The sequence below is a fragment of the Erpetoichthys calabaricus genome, chromosome 17 (assembly GCF_900747795.2).
Source record: "Erpetoichthys calabaricus chromosome 17, fErpCal1.3, whole genome shotgun sequence".
NCBI classification, from domain to species: Eukaryota; Metazoa; Chordata; class Cladistia; order Polypteriformes; family Polypteridae; genus Erpetoichthys; species Erpetoichthys calabaricus.
The window spans coordinates 93,720,491-93,747,467 of NC_041410.2; the positions used below are offsets into that span (position 1 = coordinate 93,720,491).

Consider the following 26,977-nt stretch of genomic DNA (forward strand, 5'->3'; position numbering starts at 1 on the left):
TTCCGAGATACTGAATTTGGGACTTTCATTAGTTGTCAGTTATAATCATCAACATTAAAAGAAATAAACATTTGAAATACTGTACATCAGTCTGTGTGTAATGAATGAATCTAATATACAAGTTTCACTTTTTGAATGGAATTACTGAAATAAATCAACTTTGTCCTGATATTCTAAGTTTATGACCAGCACCTGTATATTTACTGTTACTTTGACAAGCACTCAGCGGTGCCTTTTCTTCCTTTTTCTCCAAGAATTCCCCAAATTGTTGACCAGACGTATCAAAGTTGATTTTCTCTGCCTTAACTAAACCAACCTGCATTGTGTTTCTTTCTTCTGTCCAAAGATTCAACATTAAAGAAAAGATTCTTTCGGGAAACGCGTTGCTGACAGGAATGGATAGAATTTTTCTAACAATCTTGAGCCAATTAGGTAGATCAGAGGTTTGAAAAATTTTACACCAAACTTCATTATTTTCAAAATTTCTATGGCCTTTTTCGAGCTCCTGCAGTCCAATTTCATCGTCTAATGCATCTTCATCGATGTTATTTACCTTGGCTGCATCTTTAGCTTCCAGTATTTTTTGATTGCTGATGTTTGCTTTATGCTTCTTTAAATTTAAAGTCAGAATACTGAAAGGGACTCTTTTGGAAGTCCTAATACCTCGCTATATAGTCGACTGTTTTTTTGTACACTAGATTCACTTCTTTCATAAAAGAGTCTTTTCACAAGACTTTCTTCATTACTCTTTTTTGGAAAAAATGAAGTCACTAATTTATTTGTAGCACTGCTGGTTACGGCAGTAGAATGTCTTTTACTTTTTCAATGTGTTTTTATAGCCTTCTCACCTTCATGTTTTGTGGTGAATTTTACACTACAAAGAATAGATGGATACTTTATTAAGTTCTAAGGGGAAATTCACAAACTCCAGCAGCAGTATACTGATAAAGAAACAATATTAAATTAAAGAGTGATAACAATGCAGGTATAACGGACAATAACTTTGTATAATGTTAACGTTTACCCCCCGGGTGGAATTGAAGAGTCACATACTGTGGTAGAGGAACGATCTCCTCAGTCTGTCAGTGGAGCAGGACGGTGACAGCAGTCTGTCGCTGAAGCTGCTCCTCTGTCTGGAGATGATCCTGTTCAGTGGATGCAGTGGATTCTCCATGATTGACAGGAGTCTGCTCAGCGCCCGTCGCTCTGCCACGGATGTCAGACTGTCCAGCTCCGTGCCTACAATAGAGCCTGCCTTCCTCACCAGTTTGTCCAGGCATGAGGTGTCCCTCTTCTTTATGCTGCCTCCCCAGCACACCACTGTGTAGAAGAGGGCGCTTGCCACAATTGTCTGATAGAACATCTGCAGCATCGTATTGAAGATGTTGAAGGACGCCAATCTTCTAAAGAAGTATAGTCGGCTCTGTCCTTTCTTGCAGAGATCATCAGTATTGGCAGTCCAGTCCAGTTTATCATCCAGCTGCACTCCCAGATATTTATAGGTCTGCACCCTCTGCACACAGTCACCTCTGATGATCACGGGGTCCATGAGGGGCCTGGTCTTCCTAAAATCCACCACCAGCTCTTTGGTTTTGCTGGTGTTCAGGTGTAGGTGGTTTGAGTCGGACCATTTAACAAAGTCCTTGATGAGGTTCCTATACTCCTCCTCCTGCCCACTCCTGATGCAGCCCACCATAGCAGTGTCGTCAGTGAACTTTTGCACATGGCAGGACTCCGAGTTGTATTGGAAGTCCGATGTATGTTGGCTGAACAGGACCAGAGAAAGTACAGTCCCCTGCGGCGCTCCTGTGTTGCTGACCACAATGTCAGACCTGCAGTTCCCAAGACGCACATACTGAGGTCTGTCTGTGAGATAGTCCACGATCCATGCCACCAGGTATGAATCTACTCCCATCTCTGTCAGCTTGTCCCTAAGGAGCAGAGGTTGGATTGTGTTGAAGGCGCTAGAGAAGTCCAGAAATATATTACAGAATACATTTTGCGGTAACATTGTCCACTTTAACAAGCCAGTCTTTGTAATCATTATTGTGCCTCCAAGAATCTTGAAAAGAAGTGGAATATTTACACTTTTTCTTAGCAGGCATCACATCCACAGAAGATGAAGATATCGCCTCATTTGAGTCGCTTTTTCTGCTTCCATCACATTCACTTTCATGGCTCTTAGTTCAAAAACAAATGTCAAAGACAACAGAACACAAAGTAATCTGACCACACAAGACGTGCGATTCGCAAGAAACAAGTCTTAACGCCAGGAAGAGAGATTGGGAAATGACTGGCAATTGGTAACGAATTTCTCCTTTCCTTGCGACGCGACGTTGTCACAAATCCTGAGAAATCCAAAACCCAGCGTAGTTAAAGTTAAACTAAATCAGTAGTAGGGAGTTTTCAGAATTTTCTTTGTTGAGTGTTACATCATTTTTCACCTGGAGAAACTGACGTTGGGCCTGGAGACTCCAGACTGAACCTGGAGAGGTGGTAACCTTAGACCCCACTAATGTGTCCCACCCACCTGGACGATGTGACGGCAGCAGCCATTTTCACACCAGTACACACACCAGACACTAGCTGTTAGGTGGTGGTCAGAGATACATAGCCAATTAAAGGCAGGGGGAGATTAGAGGGGCAGAATGACCAGGCCATGGTGGGCAATTAGGCCAGGACATAAGGATACCCCCTGCTTTTTATGGAGGATGCCCCGTTTTTACAGCTCGGTGACCCCATCACTGCACTGGGGGCATTGGGATCGACACTTCGGACCACAGGGTCAGTCACCGTACCCTCTCCATCTGGGCGTTCTTTACTTGTTCATTAAGGTTAAATCTCAGAAGAAAAGCCTTCTCCTGAGTTGTGACTTTTATGTCGTCACATTCCCTCCTGACGTTCTGTAAATTGGTGATCTCAGTGAGGTTTAGTGGTTTAGTTGAATTGTCTTCTTCGTTTGGTCAGTTCAGGTTTGATGTCCTCAGCCCGGTGGTTGTTTTCAGTTCATCTTCTTGTCTTCTAATTCTTACGTCTTGTTTTTTGGGTTTCCCAAGGCCACACTTTTTGTTTGATAGGAATTTCATTATTTGTGATCTTAGGTCATCACAAAGTCTTTATAAAGATATGACTCCCCCCCCCAAAAATTAATAAATAAAACAAACTTCTGCATGTAATAATAAGAATAATAAAATCACAGTACTATGAATACGTTCAGCTTTGTGGATGAGCACTGCATACGTCAAAGAGCGGAGACGTGTGGCAGCCACCATGATGGCACTCGTGGGGGACCTCGGCTCTGCTTGGCGCCGTGGGTGGGTGGTGAGCACCTTTGGGATTCGATGTGTCTCATGGTGTGCTTAGTCCGTCTCAGAGACCCCACTTTGGTGACACAAGTGGCGCCAATGCTGGCGTTGATCTGTGATTATGAACGATTTGTCGCCGAGGAGATTTCTCTAATAAATAATATTTTGAAAATGTCGTCGGTTTGCCCTCTGAATCGTCACAGTCTCGCCTCGCTGTACATTTTTAAATCTAAACGCATTTGTAGGATTCTGGCTGTTTGCATTTGAAGTTTGAAATCTGCTTCATTGCTGAGCAGAACAGGAATTTATAATTTAATGAGAGTGAGCTCCTCAAGGACCGCGCAGTTGTTCACCACTCGTCCGAGCAAGAAAACACTGAAGGTCTGCGCAGCTCTCCGAAAACTCCTGCAGGCTGCCTTTTCATTTGAACTGCTTACAGTTTATATTACTTAGTTGCAATTCTTTGTGTTGTCTTTTTATTTATTTTTTAGAACTGTTAAAAATGGGGGAGGACCTCAAGACCCTGGAGGACGTGCACCGCTTGCTGGTCGACCTGATTTCCCGCGGCTTTCCTGGCAATGACTTGATTCCACTCGTTGAGACAGACGTCCAGACGCACACCGTGTACCAGAACAACGAAAAGTCACTGGTGCAGATAATTAAAGGTACAGTATGTGGGCCATTATGGGCAGACTTCCCAAACCCGACATGGAGATCACAGGGCACACAAAACCTTCAGCTGCGACTCGACAAGACACCGGGCACCTCATCGCTGCCAGGCCTCATTTTAGCACCCTGACCAGTTACAGTTTGGGTTGAAAGGCTCATCATTGTGTTATTTATTAAAGGCGTTACAAACACCGAGTAGCACTACATGTAGGACAAGGCGTATACGATTAACGAAGAGCTTATGTTTTAATCAAAAGGCTGCAAGAACAAATAGTTGAATCAAATTAATATGTGAAATAGGAAATGTTAACACGTTATATTACAGCTAGCTGTGTGTGCCCGGGCTCCTGGAAACCGCGGACTGTGGCACTTCAGTCAATCAGTCGCATCGCCTGTGTGTCGGCGGCTCAGCGAGGTTCGCTTTACTCAGTGGATACACTTTGGTGACAGAGTCGCTTTCTTTGAGCTTCAGGCTGTAGCCTCGCACTTCCGGGCCGGACACACACACACAGACGTTTATATATATATTTAATATATATATAATATAAGATTTACATTTAGTCAGACGCCTGCAAGCCTGAGGACCACTGTCTGCGTCAGAGTGAATGTCTGCCTGGGACTCGACTCTGTACAGGGTGACCCACGTCTATGTATGGGACTGAAACTGTACATATCATGGACCATGAACATTAAGGACCTGTGTTTGGTCCACCAATGCGCCATCCAGATCGATACACACCTGAAGAAGAACCCAACTTTGAAAGGCGTTCGCCACAAGAGTTGTGTTGGCATCGGTCCGTAGACTCCTGGGCCTGCCCGCTCCCTTTTTTTTGTGTGTGTTCCTGCGATTGGTTCGCACACTTAGGGCCACGGCCTCCACACTCGACTGCCATCCTCCGTTTCACCACCGCATAGTTGTTTGTTGCGGAGTCCAAGCGCACACAACATACGAGCTGCTCTAGCGACACTCGATTCGCCGCCATTCTGTATTCGAACACCGCAGAGGTTGCCCGGTCCAGCACATCGTTACTCCCATTCGTGCAGTAGTTTAAATGCTGCAGCCTGTGAAACGTCGCATACGTAAATATGGGCCACCCTGTATATATGATAGATATATCTAATCTGAGCGTGTATCTGAATTGTATATTTAAATGTTTATTGTTTTAACATTTTAGCCTTTCAAGCTCCAATTTAGGAATTCCCTCGTATTGTTTGTCTACTTATTTTGGTGGCACGTTTTCGTGATGGAATCCGCAGGTCCCGTGTTTTGTTCTCAGAAGCAGATCAGCATTCCAGCCTTGCCGCCTTTAGTCGACAGGCTCGTGTCCGATGAAAGTTCTTTCCACTTTCTCTAACGCTGAACAAGTCAGTAAGTCCCACTTGTGCCCACCTTCTTCACCCATACGCCCACATGCCCTGTGACTTCCGCCTGAAAATGCCGCACGACTCCGGGTTTTGTGACTTTTATAGGAAATTCTTAACGTTAGAACACAATTTTGCTTGGAAGGTGCATGTGTACTGTGAACGATACCAAGCTTAACCTTTTAATGTTCATAATACGTTTTTTTTTTTAACGTTCATTAGAATTACCCGCCACCTTCTTCTTGCAGGTTATTGCTTGCCGTGTGGCCCTCGTCTTATTTTTATTTCTTATTTTCTTCAGAGTTTAATCAGTTCCAGGAAACCAAAGCCCAGAAGTCACTGGAAACTGAAGACGAGAGGCAGAAGAAGCAGCACGAGCTCCGAAGCATCGAGCGGTCCCTGCAGGAAATCAAGGCACAAAATCTGGCTTTAAACTCCGAGGTTGAATATCCTTTTTGAATGCGGTGGGCCTTGAAGTCCGTTTAGTTGACACACATCACATCGTGACCTGCAAAACACATTGACATTTTCTTCAACGAGAAAAACGTAATCACGTGTGACAGAAAGGCGTAAATATCAAAGCGCCAACATCATCACAGTAGGAGTGTCCAGTGCTGTGGTGGCGCAGATTTAGCGCACGTCACCGGTGCTGTCACCGGCACACAGCCCTGCGTCATCACATTCAGGACAGTAGACGTGTCTTTCTTTGCACACTTTTCTTATTTTTTTCTGTTGCCCGTACATGAGAGGGTGAGGTGCTAGTGTCTGATCCCCTCGATTGACACGTCCTTCGTGTCCCACCATGGCACAAGGCTTGGTGACTTCCACATTTCCCCCCGACACGAACATTGCCAGTTGCTGCATTGTGAACAGTGCTTAGGGGGCTAATGTCTGTCTTGTTGGTCGTACAGTGTCACTGTCTGTGTCACTGTCTGATGACCTTCACGTTGTCACCACAATCGCTTGATTCAGCTGGTGCTGCCCCTTCAGTCTGTGCTGTAAAGGCTTCACATGCCTGCCATTGTATGTGTGTGAAGGCTCCGCCCCACTCATGAATATTGATGAGTGACTAGTGTGGTAAATCACAGGATCGTTTTGTAGTGTGGTGTTTGATCCACTAGATGGCAGCAGAATACTGTCCTGGTGTTATTCAGACCTCACATCATAACAGAATTCCGAGCCTCAGAGACCCCTCAGAACGGGGCTGAAACCCCCCTACAGCACTAAACAGCCAGCGTTCTGTGTGATTACACAACGTTCACCCGAGAGGATTTGAATTAGCAGGTCGCCGGGTGAGGTCCCCTCTTACATCAGTCAATAATTAAATAAGCTGAAGGCCGTGTTTTTAGAACACGTAAAGTTTGAATTGCATTGTAATCGGAGTACAGTGTACCCTCAAAGGCAACAATGACGTCGTATTGTTAGAACAAGCAGGTGGTCCGAATGCGGCCGCTGTGACAGTTGTACGAGTTGGGTGTGGAATCGAGGTGTTGCCCACCAGCCGTGTTAGGTTTGCATCCCTAAACATTTTGGCAGCGAGTTTTAAGGCCGATTCAGAGGACAGGAGTATAAAGTCGTTCGTAGTTTTAGTCCCACTTTTTACAGACTGCGCTGCCCGTTCACTTCTCAGTAAAGAGTCCATAACAGTAAACCAGTGAAGCGACATGTCAGCGGTAAGTGACGGTAAGCACCGGTACTCCTAACACGAGAGTGGAGTTTGCAGCACCGGCTTACCAACCTCCAGGGCTGAGTAGGACTTTGGACAGAAGGCCCGTCTCGTCGAGGACAACTGGTGACGGCCACCACAAGAGAAGCGCAGCGTTGTGATTCCAAGTCACGTGTTGTGGTAGCCAATCATCATAAAGAGGATACAAGGCAGCACTGTGTGCAAAAGCTAGCGCCCGTGGCCACTCCGTTCTAGTGTGCCCCTTTTGAAAGTTCATGGCATTATAACAGGATGGCACACCCCAGGCTATAGATTACCGAACAGATGACTAAGATCACTGGGGGGTTCGCCCGCTGATTTCAATGCAGTTAAGCGCCATGACACTCAGATTCTCATTGGCCTTTTCATCGCTTCTTAACATGGATGATGGCGTCTCCAGGTCTGTGCCAGTTCTTAACTCTCAGAAATGCTCGATATGAACCCTCCGTGTCACGCGGCACAGACTAAGCCATCGGTCAGCATGACTGCCACCATCGGGTGCCCACTTCCTGATCACGTGATGCTTCATCACGGAGCAATGCCCTGTTCCTTCTGAATCATCGTGACGACAGACAGTGTAACGTGGGCATCACGGTAGGACCACGTCTGTCTGTGTCTGCGTGTCGGGATGTGGGCACTCAAAAATCCAAAAAAAATACAGTTCAAGATGGCAGACGTTCTCCTTCCTTGCACTTCTCGTTTGTCCTTTCCAGACAGGATGGCGTGCGGCTACTGGGTCGCGGTGTACCCGCCCTTGGCACCTGGACGCACTGCCTCCCCTCTCTCACTTTGTGTCCCTGCTGATGTCCTCTGTTCTGTGTGCCATTCCTGTCCCCCTCCTGTTGTTCCTTAACCCCCCGCTGCACAGATTTTTACAAAGAGCTGCAGGCCCTCGAGCGGGAAGAGCAGGAGCTTCAGCAGCAACAAGATGGCGTCAATGAAGACACCACGGTGGTCCTGCCCTCCTCCAAGTAAGTCTGTCTGCTAGGCGGAGGCTAATCTGCTTAGTCCCACTGCAGCCGCTGCTCGACTTGGGGCAGATGTGTCACCCGGGGGTCTTAATGACATGGCCAGGGTCCCGTTCACAGCCCGCGCCGAGTTTGCTGTTTTGCTGTCCTTGTTGCTTTGCTCGGGTCCATTGATTCACACTTCTGTGTTGTCTAAATTTGCCCCATAAGAGAGGGAAGTGTGTGCCCAAGTGGGACGTGATGGACTGGCATCAGTCTTTGTGCCCACTGACTTCTTTCGGAAGTGTTCCAGTTCCACGTAATGTGACGGGGTCTGGGACTTTGGCTGCCCGCAGCTCACTGCTGATCTGTCATTTTAGAAGTTGGCCCATGTGGCTGCTGGCACTGCCTGGGTAAGAAAAGACGAGCCATTGAGCCGCGAGGAATCGGGCGCGACTTGAGGAGGAGGAAACACAAGTCGGCCATCTGCATTTCCTCCGTGTCTTTTTTCTTTTTGTAATTCGCCTTTCCCTGTGGTGTTTGCTCCCTTCATTGTGTCCAGTGGTGAGCGACGCAGACGCGGGTGCAAACAACACTGAATGTTAAGAGCGAAGCAGAAGAAGAAAAGGTTTAAATGAGCAAAATCTCAAAGAGAATAATCTGAACGTCGATGTCGCCCAGGCAGTCCTGTTTAATAAGGGCGGGGGTGCAGTTCAGGTGGTCCCAGGACTGACCTTGTGGACCACTTAGTGACGTCTTTTATTACCAAGTAGGACACAGAGGGGTGTAACTGTAACAGTCGGTGCCCTTTGTACCCGCGTCTGTGCTGCTGGTCCCTAAAACACCACCGAAATAACGAGATGTAATAAATAGAATAAAGTGAAGAGTTTAAAACGATGACAAGGACACGAATGTCAGTCAGACAGAGGGGCCGTAAGAGGGGATACTGGGCAGACCCCCTGGTCAGGGGTCCTTCAAGGCTGATGCCGTTCAGGTGGGTGAGCCTCGTATTTCCTTTTGTGTTGCAGGTACCTGGTGCAGATTTACCAGAAAATATCGAAGATCAAGTGGGACGTTGGCACTGAAGGCTCGGTTCAGAAAGGCAGTATCCTTAAACATTTGGTGACGTACACTTGACACTTTTTTGATTTTAGTATTTCTGCCATTAACTATTTCCTGTAAACCAAACCTTACACAGTCCGTCAGCTCTTGTCATCTGCTTTACTTTACGTTCCTGAAAACCCTGCAGATACCAAAGCACTCATTTTACAGGGCATATGGGCTCGGGTGGATGTGCCAGCCCTCCACTCACAGGTTTGGTCATCAGGCAGGCCCCCTGCTGGAGGCGGTGGGCACCCACAGTGGGTATGATCTGAGGTGAGCAGGACGTAATCGGTGTGAGTTTATGACCCGCACTTGATGGGATTTTTTTTTTTTTGTTTATAGAAAACAGTTGCAAGCCCTGGTGCCCATCATGAATCGGGCATTAACAGCCTACTCACAGCCCTGTGTGCCAGGTAGACACCTGTTGACCCATTTAGTGCGGTGCCCTCCGACATCTAAAGGCATCACAGACCACTTATTCCTCAGTGTCACCGTTTGCTGCTGCACGTGGCTGTGAGGGTCTTATCTATGAATACGCTCGATTAGGCCACGAGTGTCGCCGAGCGGGTTACACTTTTATAACAGTGGATAAGAGAGTCCATGACCATGGCATCCGTGCATGGTGAGGATTTACTGTATTGAGTGGGTTTAGTGGACTGCCTTGGCTTTTTAAAAGGAAAGCTTAAAGGTAAACCACACTCGTGTATAAATGGTCGCCAGAAATATGCCAGGCCCAGTTCTGTGGTGGCATGTACTGTACAAGCTGAAATCACAGTCCCATGCCCGGTGCCTCAAAGGCGCTTTGACTGCCAAGCTTACCCACAGTCCTAACACTGATGTTTCACTTCTACACGCAGAGGACTCCCTGTGTGGCAGAGGGGCTCGTTTGGCCCACTGCTGCGCCTGATCTCCACAAAAGTGCCATCGTGATTTATAACGAGTCACTCTCTGTGGGCAGCTGTAATGTAATGCAAGAAGCATACACTTATTAATATATTTATATACATGAATGTGAATTTCCCCTTGGGATTAATAAAGTATCTATCTAGCTACACCTGTGGAAGAACATTCTGGAAACATTAAGTACATGCACAAATATTATGAAAAGTGAAAATAAATACACATAAATTGTCATCATTTTTTATCTGTTTGTTTCATTCTCCATGTACTCAGTGACACTGCATGCCATGCTTTGAAATGGAAACTGCCAGTCAAAGTTGAGAAGGCGGGCTCTAGCGAGTTCTGTATCTGGATTGGTGAAGTCCACATTGTGATTGCAGACACTTCAGAGGCAGAGCTCTTTGAATCGAAGTCGCTGATTGGTGCAGATGTTATTATGGATGACGCCACAACTGTGTGCTTCACCAATCAAGATACAGCACTGGCCAGCGCTCACCCACCCACCCGCCTCCTCAGCTTTGTTGGGTGAAAAATTAAAGGTTTTAATTTCAAGGCATATCTCATGTTCTGTGTGGCATCGCTGAAATAAATAACAGAAATGAGCAATAAAAACATTTCATGACACACTTTATGTATGCTTACGTATGGCTTTGTTATTTTCATTGTCACATTTCTTCTCAATGCAAGGCTCGTTTTTCTGTGTTTCATATGCTGGGTTGGTGGGCAGCCCGGGTCCTCCTGGCTGAAGGTGGTCTTCTTAATTTACAGTTGCTCAGTCCTGGCTGTTTCATGCGTTTTCCTTAAGTCTCTCTTCTGCTCAGTACACTACGGAGAGATCGCTCAGCCCATCACGCTGGACACCTCCAAGCTGTCGGACATCTCGACGACAGACTCTGTCTGGGACCTCATCAGCACCGAATGGTAGATGAGCCCCCGCTCTGTTCAGGTTTTATTGGGATTTCTCTTTTCGTTTAAGTTTTATGCTACCCTCAAATCTAGAAATGTTTGTGTGCATTTTCTTTGTTGCACCCCATTGTTCTCTTGTTGTGCACTTTATATCAGCCGCGTCTTCATCTTTTTGTACTGTAGTCCTTTTGTAATGCAAGTGTTTTATTTGTGTTTAACGCTTTTATTATTTTACACTGTGCTGCCGTTTCCATTCTGTAATTGTCACTGCAGACGAGTCAATGTGAAAACCTGTATGTGAAATTAAACTTTATACTGACGTGTCTGTGCGCAGACCTTTTTTCCACATTTAAATTTGCTGCTCATACTGACTTTGTGTGCTTCACATAAAGAAACCATTGGCCTGTCACGAGTCGGGGCTCCCATCATGCACCTGTACTTGTGGCACTTGTAGTGGCAGTTTGACTCCTTTCCAATTTGTCAAAGTGTGACCAAAGTATTGTGTTTATTTGGTAACCACGTCAACACGAGAACTTCAGCACGTGCAGGGCGAACAAAAGTCCTGAGCATACGTTTAGTCCTGTGTGTGCCGAGGTGTGCGACAATGACGCTGTCCCAGTTTAGGGTCACAGGGGCTCACTGATTATCCCAGCAGCAGCTCTCGGTGTAAGGAAAGACGTAAACGTGGCAGGTGGTACACCAGGGGCAGACAATCTTCATACTACGTTATATACAGGGTGGGCCATTTATATGGATACACCTTAATAAAATGGGAATGGTTGGTGATATTAACTTCCTGTTTGTGGCACATTAGTATATGTGAGGGGGGAAACTTTTCAAGATGGGTGGTGACACTGGTGGCCATTTTGAAGTCAGCCATTTTGGATCCAACTTTTGTTTTTTCAATAGGAAGAGGGTCATGTGACACATCAAACTTATTGGGAATTTCACAAGAAAAACAATGGTGTGCTTGGTTTTAACATAACTTAATTCTTTCATGAGTTATTTACAAGTTTCTCTTTGTGTACAGCCATTGACATGTCGCAGAGGTTAACACGTGAGGAGCGGATAGAAATTGTGTTGATGTCTGGTAAACGCAGTAGCCGGGTCACTGCAGCAGATTTCAATGCAAGACACCCTACGAGACCACCCATCTCCCATGCTACAGTTAGCAAACTGCTTGCTAAGTTTCGTGAAACTGGTTCAGTGTTGGATTTGCCAAAATGTGGACGCATGAAAACTGTCACTAATGAAGAAACATCAGTGGCTGTCCTAGCTTCATTCAGCAAGAGCCCACAGCGTAGCACTCGCCGCGTGTCACTGGAGAGTGGCATTAGTCGAACATCCCTTCGGCGGATATTAGCTACTCACAAACTCCAGCTACTGCAGCATCTCAACGAGGATGACCCAGCTCGGCGCACTGAATTTGCAGAATGGGCAAAACAAAAATTGGAACAGGACCCTCAGTTTTCGCAGAAGATTTTGTTCAGTGATGAGGCAAACTTTTATGTGAATGGTGAAGTTAACAAACAAAACCACCGCTATTGGTCTGACACTAACCCACATTGGATAGATCCCTCCAAGACTGTTGGAACAAAAAAATTGATGGTATGGTGTGGGGTACAAAGATAGTGGGGCCATTCTTCATCAATGGAAACCTCAAGGCCACTGGATATGCGAAATTGCTACATGATGATGTGTTTCCCTCTTTATGCACTGAAGCTGGCACATTCCCTGAGTTTTTCCAGCAAGATGGTGCACCACCACATTATGGGTGTCAGGTCCGAGCATTCCTAGATGAACAGTTTCCTGGAAAGTGGATTGGTCGTCGTGGGCCAGTTGAATGGCCCCCAAGGTCTCCCGATCTGACCCCCTTAGACTTTTATCTTTGGGGTCATCTGAAGGCAATTGTCTATGCTGTGAAGATACAAGATGTGCAGCACCTGAAACTACGGCTACTGGAAGCCTGTGCTAGCATTTCTCCTGCGGTGTTGCTATCAGTGTGTGAAGAGTGGGAGAAGAGGGTTGCATTGACAATGCAACACAATGGGTAGCACATTGAACACATTTTATAAGTGGTCAGAAACTTGTAAATAACTCATGAAAGAATTAAGTTACGTTAAAACCAAGCACACCATTGTTTTTCTTGTGAAATTCCCAATAAGTTTGATGTGTCACATGACCCTCTTCCTATTGAAAAAACAAAAGTTGGATCCAAAATGGCCGACTTCAAAATGGCCACCAGTGTCACCACCCATTTTGAAAAGTTTCCATCCATCCATTTTCCAACCCGCTGAATCCGAACACAGGGTCACGGGGGTCTGCTGGAGCCAATCCCAGCCAACACAGGGCACAAGGCAGGAGCCAATCCTGGGCAGGGTGCCAACCCACCGCAGGACACACACAAACACACACCAAGCACACACTAGGGCCAATTTAGTATCGCCAATCCACCTAACCTGCATGTCTTTGGACTGTGGGAGGAAACCGGAGCGCCCGGAGGAAACCCACGCAGACACGGGGAGAACATGCAAACTCCACACAGGGAGGACCCGGGAAGCGAACCCAGGTCCCCAGGTCTCCCAACTGTGAGGCAGCAGCGCTACCCACTGCGCCACCATGCCGCCTTGAAAAGTTTCCCCCCTCACATATACTAATGTGCCACAAACAGGAAGTTAATATCACCAACCATTCCCATTTTATTAAGGTGTATCCATATAAATGGCCCACCCTGTACTTCATACCACATGAAGGATTAAACATATTTATAAAAGCAGGGCGGTGAGATCAGAGTGGAAGCAGTTATCCCTAAAACGCACTGCCTCTGATTCAATGTCACTTGTAATATAACTTGTTAATGAGACTCAACGTCTTTAATAAATAACATAAAGAAGCCAGAGTGGCATCACTTTAATAAGTTAGGATGCTAAGCTGTAGCCTAAAGATTCCCACTGGCAGTGATGACATGTCCTGTACAATGGCATGTGAAAGTGTGGGCCCCCTTACTGTGAATAGTGAAGTGAGCAGAAGATGAACTGATCATACAAACCGACATTTTGACCAAGGGGGCACAAACCTTTGCTTGCTGCCATATCTCCCAGGTTGTGCGATTTAAATCCACAGCCCCCTATAAAACACCAGTAAATGATCACATTGGGCAGGGATCCCCATCAGTTTCAGGAAGGTTTCTGCATGCGCTTAGAATTTTAAATGCTGGCTCGTAAAACATGCAGTTTTTTCATGCAAAAGAAATACCGTAACACACCGTTTGTAACGCATCATGTTTTATAAGAAGTAATACGGTTCACAACTGTATTTTCCTTTGCCACCTGTCGCGATGTCCTCACCTGTTCTACTACAGTGTTGACTGTCTGGTTTGACTGCCCAGCTGCAGTTGCCCGCTGTTGGTGACACACACTGTAGACATCTTTTCTTCTCTGGCTAATCTTAGACTAAATGACTTTTGCCCGTGAGAACCAAAGCATCCAGCCAGGCGAGTGACAGCACTTCACCACAGCAGTCCTGCTCCCTACTTAACCTTCGTCTCCTGTCGTCTTTGGGTCAGGTCAGGTCGGGGCTGATTTGGTGTTTCAGACCAATAAAAGCTCCATACGTGTCATCTGTTCAGCCCCCTAAATGTCATTTATTCTCAGTTCAGTTTATTAGCACTACAATCAACTGAAGATGGATTTGGGTGACAAGTCAAGTCCAGTGCACCTGAAGAGTACTCTGAATTGGGCAGCTCAGTATTTGCTGTGGACATTGTAAAGGGTTCAATCAACGCCCTCCATTGATACTACAGCATCACAAGCACAAAGGTTCGACTAACTTCAGAACACTCTTGGATTTGCTTAGTCGAGTTCAGAGTTTAAACGTAAGGAGTTGTGTAATCAAAACTCGAGTAAAGAAAAAAGTCAATTTTATACAAATGTGTGCTCAATTGAGATCTGATTTATTTCTATTAGTTGCAGTCCTGTACATAAAAGGTCAACATGCTATATATTAAAAAATGGACTCCTTACAAATACACAAAACAATGGCAATAAAAACCTTCCGTTTGTTTTTGCAGTATCCCTGGCTCCCAGTCTAATTAATTTTTTTCCTTGAGTATAAATTCCTGAGAGTGGGTGTCACAGGTACAATTCACGGCTAACCAAACCCACGCACACCGGCCTTCACTAAATACTGTCTGCTCCCGTCACGAGCTTCTGTGGTCCACTTCAAAGCCCAGTTTTTTCATTTACTGGTCACATATTACTACTACAGTTTACCTGTGAGGATGAGGATGATGAAGAAGACTGTTTTCTTTTTCCACCATCATAGTCTGAAACTTTTTTTTCCCCTACTTGCTGCTTTTAAGCGGTGGTGGTGGTGCGATGGTGACATCTGTGACTTTACGAGGGAACACTGCATGCATCAGCTGTAACCAGAGCTGCTACTGAAAGTCCACAATGGCATGCAAGTAGCTGCTCAGAGCCAGGCTACCAAGAGTACTGCCATCATGTTAATAAATAAAAAAGAAAGAAATGGCACATTTTCATATTCGGCAGCAGACCTCTCCTGTATGAAAATCGTTTTAAGATACCAAAAGATGGCATGTCCTCCGAGGAAAATTCAAGTTGCTGGCTATTAGCATTTGTCACATGGATTGAACTGTTTCCTGCAAGGCTCCATAGTGACAGCCACCCCTACCCCACTGCGGCCCGATGTCATTTTTGTCACTTCAGTCCAGCAGTCCATAGCAGGGTCATAACACTCTACACTGTCAAGGAAGGTGTCGCCATCGTATCCACCTGAAATGTTAAAAAGCAGGTTGCGTTCCTATTAATGTCTTCATTAAAGGAAAACTTGCATTGCCCCCATTAACCCCCCCGGTCCAGTGCCCCCACTTACCCAGAACATAGATCTTCCCCTGATATGTGGTGACTCCCAATGCACTCCGGCGGTGCATCATGGGGGCCACATAGGTCCAGCTGTCGGTCTCCACATTGTACCTCTCTACAGTATTTAACTGATTGGTGCCATCGTAACCACCCATGGCATAGACACAGTTTTCCAAAGCACAGACACCTGGGAACAAGAGAAGAGTGAAGTGCTTTACCCTTCAGTGACTGAGTGTTGAAAGGCTCCAGAGCTGAACCATCATCATCATCATCTGCTAGATTACACAACAGTTCTCCTGGGTAAGTAAGTGAGCGTGAATGTCTGGCACATGGGCCAGCTGTGGTCTGTACAGGGTGTTACTGAGCCCAACTCACATGCTCTCTGTAAGGAAAAGTAAGTAGGAAGAAAAATGGATTCCATCACGTGAAAGTTTTACTGATTCAGTGAGTATGTCTGGTACCTTTGTTTCGACTATGACTTGCTGTAATGTATTCACGTTGCATCCTCCAACATGCCAACAAGTGTGTTTTCATGAATAGCAAGCCCTGTGCGAGTAAATGTATTATACATCAATGCAGAAAAATGGATTTGCATTAAACCAACATGGCCACCGCTGTCAATGAGTGCAGCTCACAACTCTCAGTCAGTCGTCGTCATCACACCACAACAAGAACCATTCGCTCTTTACAAAACACCAGCTCTACATCCCCTACCCTGGGAAATTCTTAAGAACTTACGACTGTAGAATCCGCACATTTAAAGGAATATTCCGCCTAAGAATTGACTTTTTTATATGCTATTTATGGCACGTAGTTTGTCTGAGTAAAAAAAAATTAATCTTATGTTATGCAGAATGGAAATTTAAAAAGTTTGATACGATATAAACCAATGGAGACCAATGCTCCATAAATGGCAAACAACGTTAAAAATATCTATAAAAAAAAGTTAAATAATCATCTCCCATTACTCTGGTCCCATAATCCCCACTTCAGTTATCCAGTCACATGCTGTAACCACAAAAGTGCCTTGTGTTCTTCTGAGAACCTGAAAATGTGTTACATGGAGACAGCAGCCAGCGCTGCACATTTTTTTGTGATAGTTCTGGACGTCACACACACTAATTGACTCAGCATTTTATTAAATTTCCCAAATCTGATTAAAACTTATTCAGGGGCATCAGCAGTATGGACCACCAGTCTATAGCAGGGCTCAAGAATACAGAGATTATTCAGTTATTAATGAATTATTAATGCTGGGAAAACACAGAAAAATGAAACAATGACAAAGAATGGAAGTTGAGAGTGTAGTGTCTAAACACAGCGTCTGAGTTGTCTTATAAAACTAAAGCACCAGAACTACCAGCAGTTATTAGTCCAGGAATGAATAACAGTCACTGAGCAGTTCGATGGCAAAACAAAGTGGGCTGTAAAATGTGTTGTGGCCTAAGGAAATACCTGAAGTTGATGAGCCTGAGGACTGCAGGCCATGTAGAGAATGAAATCTACACAAGTCACTGAGGTAGGAAGAAGTGAGGACAAGAGAGCCTGGGGTGTAACTGCAGTAAACCGTGTTTAAATATTATCTTTGTAGTCACCTTTTAGTGTACATCTGCTAAGAATACACTGAACTGAGTACAGCAGCACCGTATAGAAAACAAAGACAGGACAGGACGTCCAGTGAAGGCTCTGCAGGACTAGACTTGCACCACAAGTCTGCAATGCGTGGAAATAAATGTGCATTTCAAGAATAAACTGACTGGACTCGAATTTGGTCGAGCAGTAGTAGGAGACGATTAAAATCAAGAACAATCTGATGTATTTACTAAGGATTAAAAATATAATTTTCTATTTAAATCTATAATGGGCAGTTGGTGACATCAATTAAAATAACATTTATTAAAAAAAAAAAAAAAAAAAAATTTAAAAAAATTCTTTTAAATAAGGTAAACATGAATGTATTTTGAAACCAAATCAGATGACCAAACACTGCATGGGAACATATTTATGAGATGGAGTTTCTGGGTCTTGTCGAAATATTTCAGTTTTAAAAGCTCATCGTTTATTGTTTAATAGAATCATTCTTTGGAACAAGACTGCAAAAGCAGAATGACACTTTTGAACACTAGAGGGCACCCCTGTACAGACTCCCATTGTCCAGTATTGTAAATACAGTTAGCTGCTCAACTGGACTGAGAGCAAGAAAACTTGCATGTGAAAACAGTTCTGCCATTTCACTCCTGTATTTCATTTATTTTTTGACCATTTTATTTCACTCTTTGAATTGTTGATTTTTTTTTTTTGCTTTTGACCCGTATCTGCAGTAGTTCAATTCTGGGCATATGGCATCACCTTTAACATTCCTTTCTTGTAAGATCCATGACATTACAGGGATTTACTGGGTCATTATTTTCACATGTACAGTTAAGTTCTTACTTGTATGCTAATCAACACACAATACATTATTGCCATTTTTCTAGTAAACTCTAATAAATTAAGATATTCACATCGATGTCAAGTATCCCTTACAACAGAAAATAAACATTGGACCCTTTGAGCGTGATAAGTCAAATTCAAGAAGATTGTTCCTCTTAGCTAGCAGAAATTTATTTTGTAATTCATGCCCCACCATCCATTATTAAATAACTACACAGTGCAAGTCATACATCCCTGTATTTTTTCTTTGTAGTGACAACTTGTGTGGCATCTCACCTGCTCCGCTGCGAACACTGTTCATAGAGGCAATGGGTTTCCACTCATCTTTTTCAGGATAGTAACATTCCGAGGAGTTCAAGCGGCAAGTTCCATCAAAGCCACCAACCGCGTACAGAAGGCGGTTAATTACAGCTACGCCCACTCCTATTCGCCGTCTCAGCATTTGGGCAACCAACTGCCACTCATCCTTCTCTGGATCATACCTGAAAGGCAATACAAACAGAGTAAGAGTTCCAGGAACAGAAGGTAATGTAACAAATGGTAACTCTGCACAGTGCAGGTGTGGGAACAGTGCATTACAAAACCTTCCACTTCGAGAGGGTCTAGATAGGGACATGGACTAATGAGGGCACTGGGTTTGATTCACTATAGGAAAACGTAAAGTTGAAGTCTGCATTCCCTGCAATTTTCTAACTACACTTTGTGTCTAGCACTCAAATATTTTACAGCTGCTGTACGTTTCCACTGTAATATCCACCTATATAAAAAAAATAAATCTTTTGTTGTCACTTATTCAATCAATGTCAGCCACCTTGAGTTTGTGCTTCCCAATATTGTGATTATATTGAAGACCCCTGTAAAACACATAAGTGAAAGAAACACAGTGCATCACTGGGCAAGCTATAGTTTCTAAAACAAGCCATAGATCTGTCCATCTCACACGAGAAGGCAAAGCCTAAGCAGGCAGGTGGCACAAGTAAGTCCAAGACAGAAAGCCACTCTGAATATGATGTCAGAAAACCAGAGTAGAGGGTTTCAATCTATGGTATGAACTACACACAATGTCTTTGTCTTAATCATGTATAATTTGTTAATCACAACTCCAGACAATGTGTGACTTTCAAAAAGATGCCATATCCTGGAAAGAAGCTTTTTAGTGCTCTTTCATACTGTGCATTTGTTGTCCCATCAATAAAAACTGAGGCAGCACTTTCCATTGCCTCTTTAACAAGCCTTATCCACTGTTATGCCCTTTCGGGACAGCTTGTCCATAATGTCCCTGATGGATTTGGACCCATCTCTCTCAAAATTGTTAGTACCCTAATTTGTGAAATCTAAAATTCAAGCAAAAACCAGAATCTCAATGGGGTAATTGTGGGACTCCTGACATTGTTTAAGTAACCCTTATGTTTCAGATAAAGAATGTGCTAGCTCTACAAAGTACTGCCACCAACATCTGGAGTACAAACATTTAAAGGATGCCACAATGGTGGTGTGAGAAGCACCCTACTTATAAACACAATAACTGACAGGTTACTACATTAGTTGAATATGTTCATATGAAATTAATGTGTTACCATTGTGTTCAGGAAAATGCCAACCAAACAAACATTTACTTCTTGGGGATGCAAGAGAATCTGATGCCAGTGATCTGTACTAGCACTTAGAATCTGTGAGGCAACAGTGTTGTTATCCCCTGTAATTGCAGTAAACCATTTGTGTAATATTTCACAAACCTTTCTTTCCTATCTGCAAAGCATCAGGTTATGTTTTTTCCTACATATCCACCAAATTCTATAGGAGCTCAAGTTATTCTTTAATATCACCTGCAAATTGAATTCATGTTTTTGTTTCTTTTTATATAAAATTCAAAAGAGCAGCAGCTCCAGCTTTCTTGTTGAATCAGTTTGAACAGATGATTTTTTTTTGTCCCCTACTCTCCAAAACACCTTTCAGCAGTAACCTAATCTTTGAATTTGTGCAGATTTTTAGTTGTATGTGCTACTCCACTTTCTGGCATCATAACTTGCGAGTACGACTCTCTTCCTTAACCTGAACTAATAGTAAGGGGTCAGAGATGTTGGACTTGACAGCTTTGTTCACTGTTGCGTGCTGAAAGCCACTACCAAGCACTCACATTGTAAGTCTCTGGAAGAGGCACCATCACACAGTACTGCATCATGAATGGCTAAAAGTCTTTACCTGAACACACCTGCTTTTAACAATGAATTATTATAAAAAGCAATGTTGAAAATTGCTTTAGATCTGAGATGCTCTCAAAAATGGCAACTCATCAACTAAAAATAGTCTGTTTACATAACCCCACCTGTGAACAGACTGTACAAGAGGGTGATTCACGACTGGAAGAACAGAGCTCATTTTACTAAGTATAAATCCCAGGGGTGTTCAAAGTAATGAAGTTTGACTGTTTACATTTAAGGAACATAAAGAATTATAGACAGGCTAAGCTGCAATGGCTTAGGGAGGGGGAATGTGGTGAAAGCATTGAGGAGAGTGAGACGAGCGAGCGGAATTCAAAGACAGGCTGCACTGGAACAAGTGTGTGTGTCTTGGACAAATGTAATACCCAACATACCCAAGACACAAAGTACTGCAGGGACATTCCATTTAGAAAAATGAAAATGAGAAAATCAAACGTGATTCAGCTGCTATTGACCTGTACAGATTTTAAATTAATCAAACTATGAGGCATATCACTTGGAGAAGAACTTGAATGATGAAGTTCATGCATTTCCCAGAGTGAACTTAATTCTTATTATACAATTCTGACATTTTTACTGGACTTTGCATCTCAACGTTCTACAATATTCATCCATCCGTTTTCAAACCAGTTTATCCTAAGCAGGGTCACAGAGGAGCTGCAGCCTAACTCAGCAAGCTTCAGGTACAAGCAATCCATTGACAGTCCATCACAGAGTTACAATACACAGAGACATCAGGACAATTTAACATCGCCAATCCACCTAACCTGCATGTCGTTGGACTGTAGGAGGAAACCCACATGAAGATGGGGAGAACATGCAAACTCCACAGAGGGAACACCCAGGACATACACCCTGGTCTCCAATAACAGTTCTCTCTAAATCATACATCACACTACAGTTGTACTTTTTCCCTTCTGACCTTATTAAACACATGGTGGGTATCTTTTACTATTACCAATTGTTTTCTCATGAAGACACCATATTCTCAACTTCTGCTTCCTAAGCAAGGTAAATTCTTTGGAACAAAATTGCTCCTTTCACACCTAGCCACACAAAGTTCTTTGCTGTGGATTAGAGCAGTGTATGTGTGTAACTGACAGTTGTTTTGGGGCAAAATGCTCCATCACCCCCAGAGTGGATAAAAAGTAACCAGAGTAGGGAAAAAAACAACTCTTTAAAAATATTTTATGGCTTCTCACTGGTAGCCCTGACATTCAGAAACACTCAGATGCATCACTTACCGCTCAACACTGTTGTGATGAATGCACCCATGGGATCCTCCCACCGCATATATCATCCCATCAATAACACCCACTCCAATCCGGTTGCGGGGAACACTCATGGAGGAACATGGGGACCACTGGTTATTCATGGGGTTATAACAGTCCAAAGCATTTGAATCCATATTTCCATCGGGAGCATTATTCCTGCCTCCTACAGCATAGAATAAGCCACCAATCACACAGCCTGCTAGTCCACTTCGTGGCACCTGCAGGTCTTTCAGCCGAATCCATGTCCCATCACAGGGGTTGTATGCCTCTAAATAGCTTAGAGATTGACGGTAGTAACCCCCAGCAGTGTAGATGAGCTGGGGCACACGTGGGGTGCGGCAGGACAGGACTTTGGTAGGTTTGTGCAAAGTGAGATCCTGGAAGATCTGTGAGAGGTAATCTTTGCTTTGAGTGTCCGACATGAGAATCTCACACTTCTGGAGCTGCATCTGTAGGAAGTGAGGTGTAAGGGAATGGCACCGCACAGCACGCAGAAGGGCGTTGACGAAGGGCCGTCGGTTCTCACTGTCATATTTCACCCAGTCGATACATGCATGGAAGACCTCTGACTCACAGCGAACATTCAGCTCATCCCGGCTAATCAGGGTCACCAGCTGGCAGTGTGTAAGGTTGAAGAACTCCTCCTGTTTAGCTACCTATCACAAAAAGATATGAACAACATATTGATTAAATTTCGTTTGCAGACAAAGAGACAAAGCGGTGACAGCTAACCTTACATAATGTATATATTAACTGATTTCTTTAAGTTGCAGACAGAACCTAAGCAAATCCTACAGTAAATAGAAATCTCAGAGCTTGAAATGCAGATGTGCCAACAAGTGTAATTTAAAGATTCATTGTGTCAGCAGTAACTTCACTAAATTCTAATAATGACTTTCCTACTGAAACACCCTTGGCTTATTTGTAGCAAAATGAAAACAAACAAAGACTCAGGGGTGGGGAGAGGATTTAACATGGATGCAAAAAAACAAATTTTGCTTTAACAGACAACAAATGATTTGAGTTTTCAGAAGGTGTATTTTGGGGGTGGCTAAACTTCCTTCCAGTATTTGCTACTTTGTGATTTTAACCATAGTTCTAAATTGTTTGAGTGGGACTCTGAACTCATCCTCCAGAATAGGGTGCTTGGCACAATGCAACGGACAATGCTCCAAAATCTTTACATCAAGTTTAGAAAGGATATATTAGTGTGTTTTAACACGGTCAATTAACACGCACATTGTTACACTAGAGTAACTGTTTATTGGGAGCATGTAACCATTATTGGATGCCACCAAGCCCCAAAAGACTCAAAAATGTCCAACACAGTCATGGGTTCAAATAATGGATTTTTAATTCACCAAGCACCTTTACAATAAAGCACAGCCAATATCCACACAAACAATGAAGTTCTTTCATCTCCTTCTGCCTCCCATATATGACTCCCCAAGGTAAGGCAGCCGGCTCTTTTTTTTTTTTTTTTTTTTTTTTTTTTAAACTGGACCCGGAAAGGCTTCTGATGACTCAGCTAACTTGTGAGGAGCACTTCCGGGTTGTTGGAGAACCAGGGAAGTCCTCCCCTGACAGCAATCCCTTGTGACACCCAGGGACCCCCCCCCCCCCGACAGGATTGCACTTCTGGACTCCAGTTCACATAAGCCCCTGCAGTTGTCCAAGCTGGGACACCTCCACCGGACCACTGCCACCTAACATATGGGGGATGGAACTGCTCCAGGCCGTAGGCTTCTGTTCGTCCAACTCCTGGCACCTTCCAGCTTGGCAAGAGATTGTGCTATTTATTGTCCAGCGGGGTCTTCCATGGCACACACACACACACACAAACTTTTTCTCTGTAACCTGCCTTTCTTGCTGTAAGATACCAGGTAAAACAGTCTGCATTGCTGAAGCAGTATTCCATTTTTACCTTTGCAGGTAAGCAATTCTATCATTTAAAATCGGGGTGAGAGATGTTAAATTAATGGACCAGAACTTTAGACTCTCACAAGACTGTTATAAAACATACAAATATTGCCAAGTCATTCCATTTTCCCAACTGCTTGTATGTTAGTATAGTTGGCAACTCTAAAAATGACCTTGTGCGAGTGTGTGCATAATGGATGCCTTGCTATGGACTTTGCCATCTTGGCTTGGGTTGGCTCCTTATTTAAGCAGACTCATGCTGAGACAAACCTGAACTTAATGAACAAGCTGGCATAACACATTGATCAAATATATGACCCTTGCACATTTGTTAAAATAATAATGGTGAAAAAGTAAAGAGGTTAGAAGTCACATCAAGGCTGTGCTAAATTAAATATAACAATGTAGAATGCGGAACCATTGCAGTGACACACCAAAGCAGACAAAACATCTTCAGTTACTACAGTAAGGTAAATGAGAGAGTACAGTAGTACTAAATAGAAACCCATTTTTACTGTTAATGGAGTACATTATTTCAGTCTGTGATCCAAGACATTTCCATAACTGTTGATTTTTTTTTTTTATTAAATATTTTTGTGAACTGCAAGAGAACTTCACTTTTTCCTTGCAAACATTTTATAGAAACATGCTGGATGATGGAAAAACACGTGCAAATGGATCAAGTTAGTCAGTCATTTGTTGACTCAATTGCATTTCAGTATTTTTGGTTGCCAGTCAAGGAAGGAAGGAAACAAAAGTTTTCTGAATCTTAATTTAATGTACCTGTTTAAGCCTGTTCATTCTATATTGACATTTTTAAAAACAAGCAATATGGAAAAACAAATAAGGCTGGTGGTTTTGGGGGAATGGAGAGGGGAAAACCTACAGCTACTTCTCCATAAGCTAAAACAATCAATTTCAATAATACTTTAACTGTAATCAAATGAGAACATTTCTCACAGTTTCTAGAATCAATAATGAGAAAAACAACCACAGTCAAAGTCCAAACTGGTTTAAAAGTGCAGGTCTGATAATTTAATGGCACAGATTTCCTGGAAGAATGTGATAATGTGCTGACATGTGATAATGTACGCATGTAACCCCAAGGCACAAGATAAATGACAATGCAGAAAATTGTGCTGCCTCACTCATCAGTCCAGCCCTGGTCTAACCTTAGATCATACCACTATAGAGGTCAGCACAATCTTTTTTAAAACGACGGTGCAACATTATCTGTTCTGGGTTTTAGGAATAACAGACCACAAAACAGGGTACAGTGAAATTCTAACTTGTACACACTAATCAACATCTACTATCTTACCCAATTGTCCTCCATATCTGAAATCATGATGTTACCTTGATACTAGGTATGTCACTGCCGTTTCAGATTCGTTTAAATACAGCCCCTAAACACATTAAACACCTGTTACATTACTGGCCTGTAAATGGTTCCAGTTCTAGTGTACAGATTTCAATACATATCTCAGTTTCTCCGAGAGAAGAAATAAGCATAATAAAATACAAATTACTAGTAATATTATAAATACACACACACACACACACAATAATAGCCTGTCATCCTAAAATTGGACTTTATTGGCAGGACAGAAATCTGGGTTCAACTACACTATATGCTAGACTTTTAAAGTAAATGATTCATTGTTGAGTAGTTGTAAAGGTAGTAAACTAATTTAAAAACCGAAATGAATGCCTAGCTATGTATTTGTCCTGCATAAAAATGGCTAATTTTCCACACTGCTCTTAGCAAGTGCTACAGACTCACTGAAAATCATTCTAGAGTTTCAGTATTCAAGTGTGAGATTTACATCAATTTTTTTTTACCAGGTCAAAAGTCTCTCCTCAGCCTTCTGTAACACTGCCAGAGTTAGTGCGATTACTGAGGAGATGCACTAAAAATAAATTTCCGAGACTGTGTCCATGTGCAAAATTTTGCACATGAACAATATTAAACTAAAAGCCATTAAAATGATGGTCATGTCCTATTTATATTTAAAAAAAAAAAAATCAAAGAAAAAATGAAACAAAAAAAAAAAAAGCCTTGGATGAAGTTTTTTTTGGAAGCTCCAATATTGGTTTACTGGCAGTATCAGGAAAACTAGACTGAAAACACAATATTTTAAAAATTAAATTACAACTTAAGAGAAACTTCTTGACAATTTCTATATAATAATTCATCTGTTTTTAAATCCGGATTGAGGAGCATCTTGTTGGTAACCATATATCACTATAGAATAGAAGTCAGGTGACAATAGGCGAATTACTGAATTCCATGGCTATTACAAGTTTACTGCAAGTTTGTTTTCTGCCATTACTTTAGTTAACAAGAACCTGTTCTCAAGTGTTGTACTACTCAATATACAAAGTGAGCACCACAGTTACAAGAACTACAATCCTGAATTGCCAACTTGAAATTGTATTTTGTAAATGTGATATTACAGTCATTTTCTAATTGTTTTACAGAACATGTATAATGGCACGCCTGACCCACACATAGAATACAAAACACAGTTTAAACAACATGTAACAAAACAAATCAAAACGTTCACTAATTCTAAGTACCTGTTTCCTGTTGAAAGATGAACTGATACATCAGTTGTGATGGATGACAGGCATTCCCTGGTGTCCCTGTCAAGATGGTACAGTGGAACCTCGGTTCACGACCATAATTCGTTCCAAAACTCTGGTCGTAAACCGAAGCAATTTCCCCCCATAGGATTGTATGTAAATACAATTAATCTGTTCCAGACCATACGAACTGTATTATTTTTTTTTTTTTTAAGTTTTTAAGCACAAATATAGTTAATTAAACCATAGAACGCACATTGTAATAGTAAACTAAAAGTAAAAACATTGAATAACACTGAGAAAACCTTGAACAACAGAGAAAACTAACACTGCAATAGTTCGCGCTATAGTGCTACCAACCGCTGGCTAAAAACATTTTTTTTTAAATGAGTTTTAAGCACAGAAAAAAAAATGAACATTTGGAAAAATCCGTAATTTAACAAACCACCAAGAAAAGTAACATTGCAACAATGCACACTACAAACCGATCGCTGTAAACAGAAGTGAAAACAAAATCAAGCCCAGTACATTCTTTAACTACCTTCCTACCTGTGTCCAGCCCCCTCTCTCTCGCGCTGCCTGTGTGTGTGCGCGCACGTCTACTTCGTGCTGCCTGTGTGTGCGTGTGTCTCTCTCTCGTGCTGCCTGTGTGTGTCGCGCTCTCTCTCTGGCTCGCTGCACAGGAAATGCACAGGGACAGACTGAACATGTACAAACCGAAAGGGAAACTGGCTTGTTCGTATACCGAGTGTGTGGTCGTG

General features: G+C 43.1%; 2 protein-coding genes across 5 annotated transcripts in view; one reads left to right on the forward strand and one right to left on the reverse strand.

Moving 5' to 3' along the window:
* Positions 1-11,156, forward strand: part of spc24 (SPC24 component of NDC80 kinetochore complex) — a 31,791-nt gene extending 20,635 nt beyond the window's left edge. For 2 of the 3 annotated variants that reach the window (XM_028823215.2, XM_028823214.2), the window contains exons 2-6: positions 3,797-3,970; positions 5,638-5,782; positions 7,908-8,012; positions 9,017-9,093; positions 10,814-11,155. In XM_028823215.2, coding sequence (XP_028679048.1) covers positions 3,808-3,970; positions 5,638-5,782; positions 7,908-8,012; positions 9,017-9,093; positions 10,814-10,917 — 594 coding nt within the window. In that variant the 5' untranslated portion in view covers positions 3,797-3,807 and the 3' untranslated portion in view covers positions 10,918-11,155. Of the gene's footprint in view, positions 1-3,796; positions 3,971-5,637; positions 5,783-7,907; positions 8,013-9,016; positions 9,094-10,813 lie in introns of all 3 variants that reach the window. The other variant, XM_028823213.2, reaches the window with a different exon arrangement.
* Positions 11,157-14,816: 3,660 nt separating this feature from the next.
* The window catches only part of keap1b (kelch-like ECH-associated protein 1b), a 35,104-nt gene continuing 22,943 nt past the window's right edge, over positions 14,817-26,977 (reverse strand). For both annotated transcript variants that reach the window (XM_051920579.1, XM_028823679.2), the window contains 4 exons: positions 21,681-22,366; positions 18,491-18,696; positions 15,792-15,968; positions 14,817-15,691 (listed from right to left, as the gene is read on the reverse strand). In XM_051920579.1, coding sequence (XP_051776539.1) covers positions 15,528-15,691; positions 15,792-15,968; positions 18,491-18,696; positions 21,681-22,366 — 1,233 coding nt within the window. In that variant the 3' untranslated portion in view covers positions 14,817-15,527. The remainder of the gene's footprint in view (positions 15,692-15,791; positions 15,969-18,490; positions 18,697-21,680; positions 22,367-26,977) is intronic.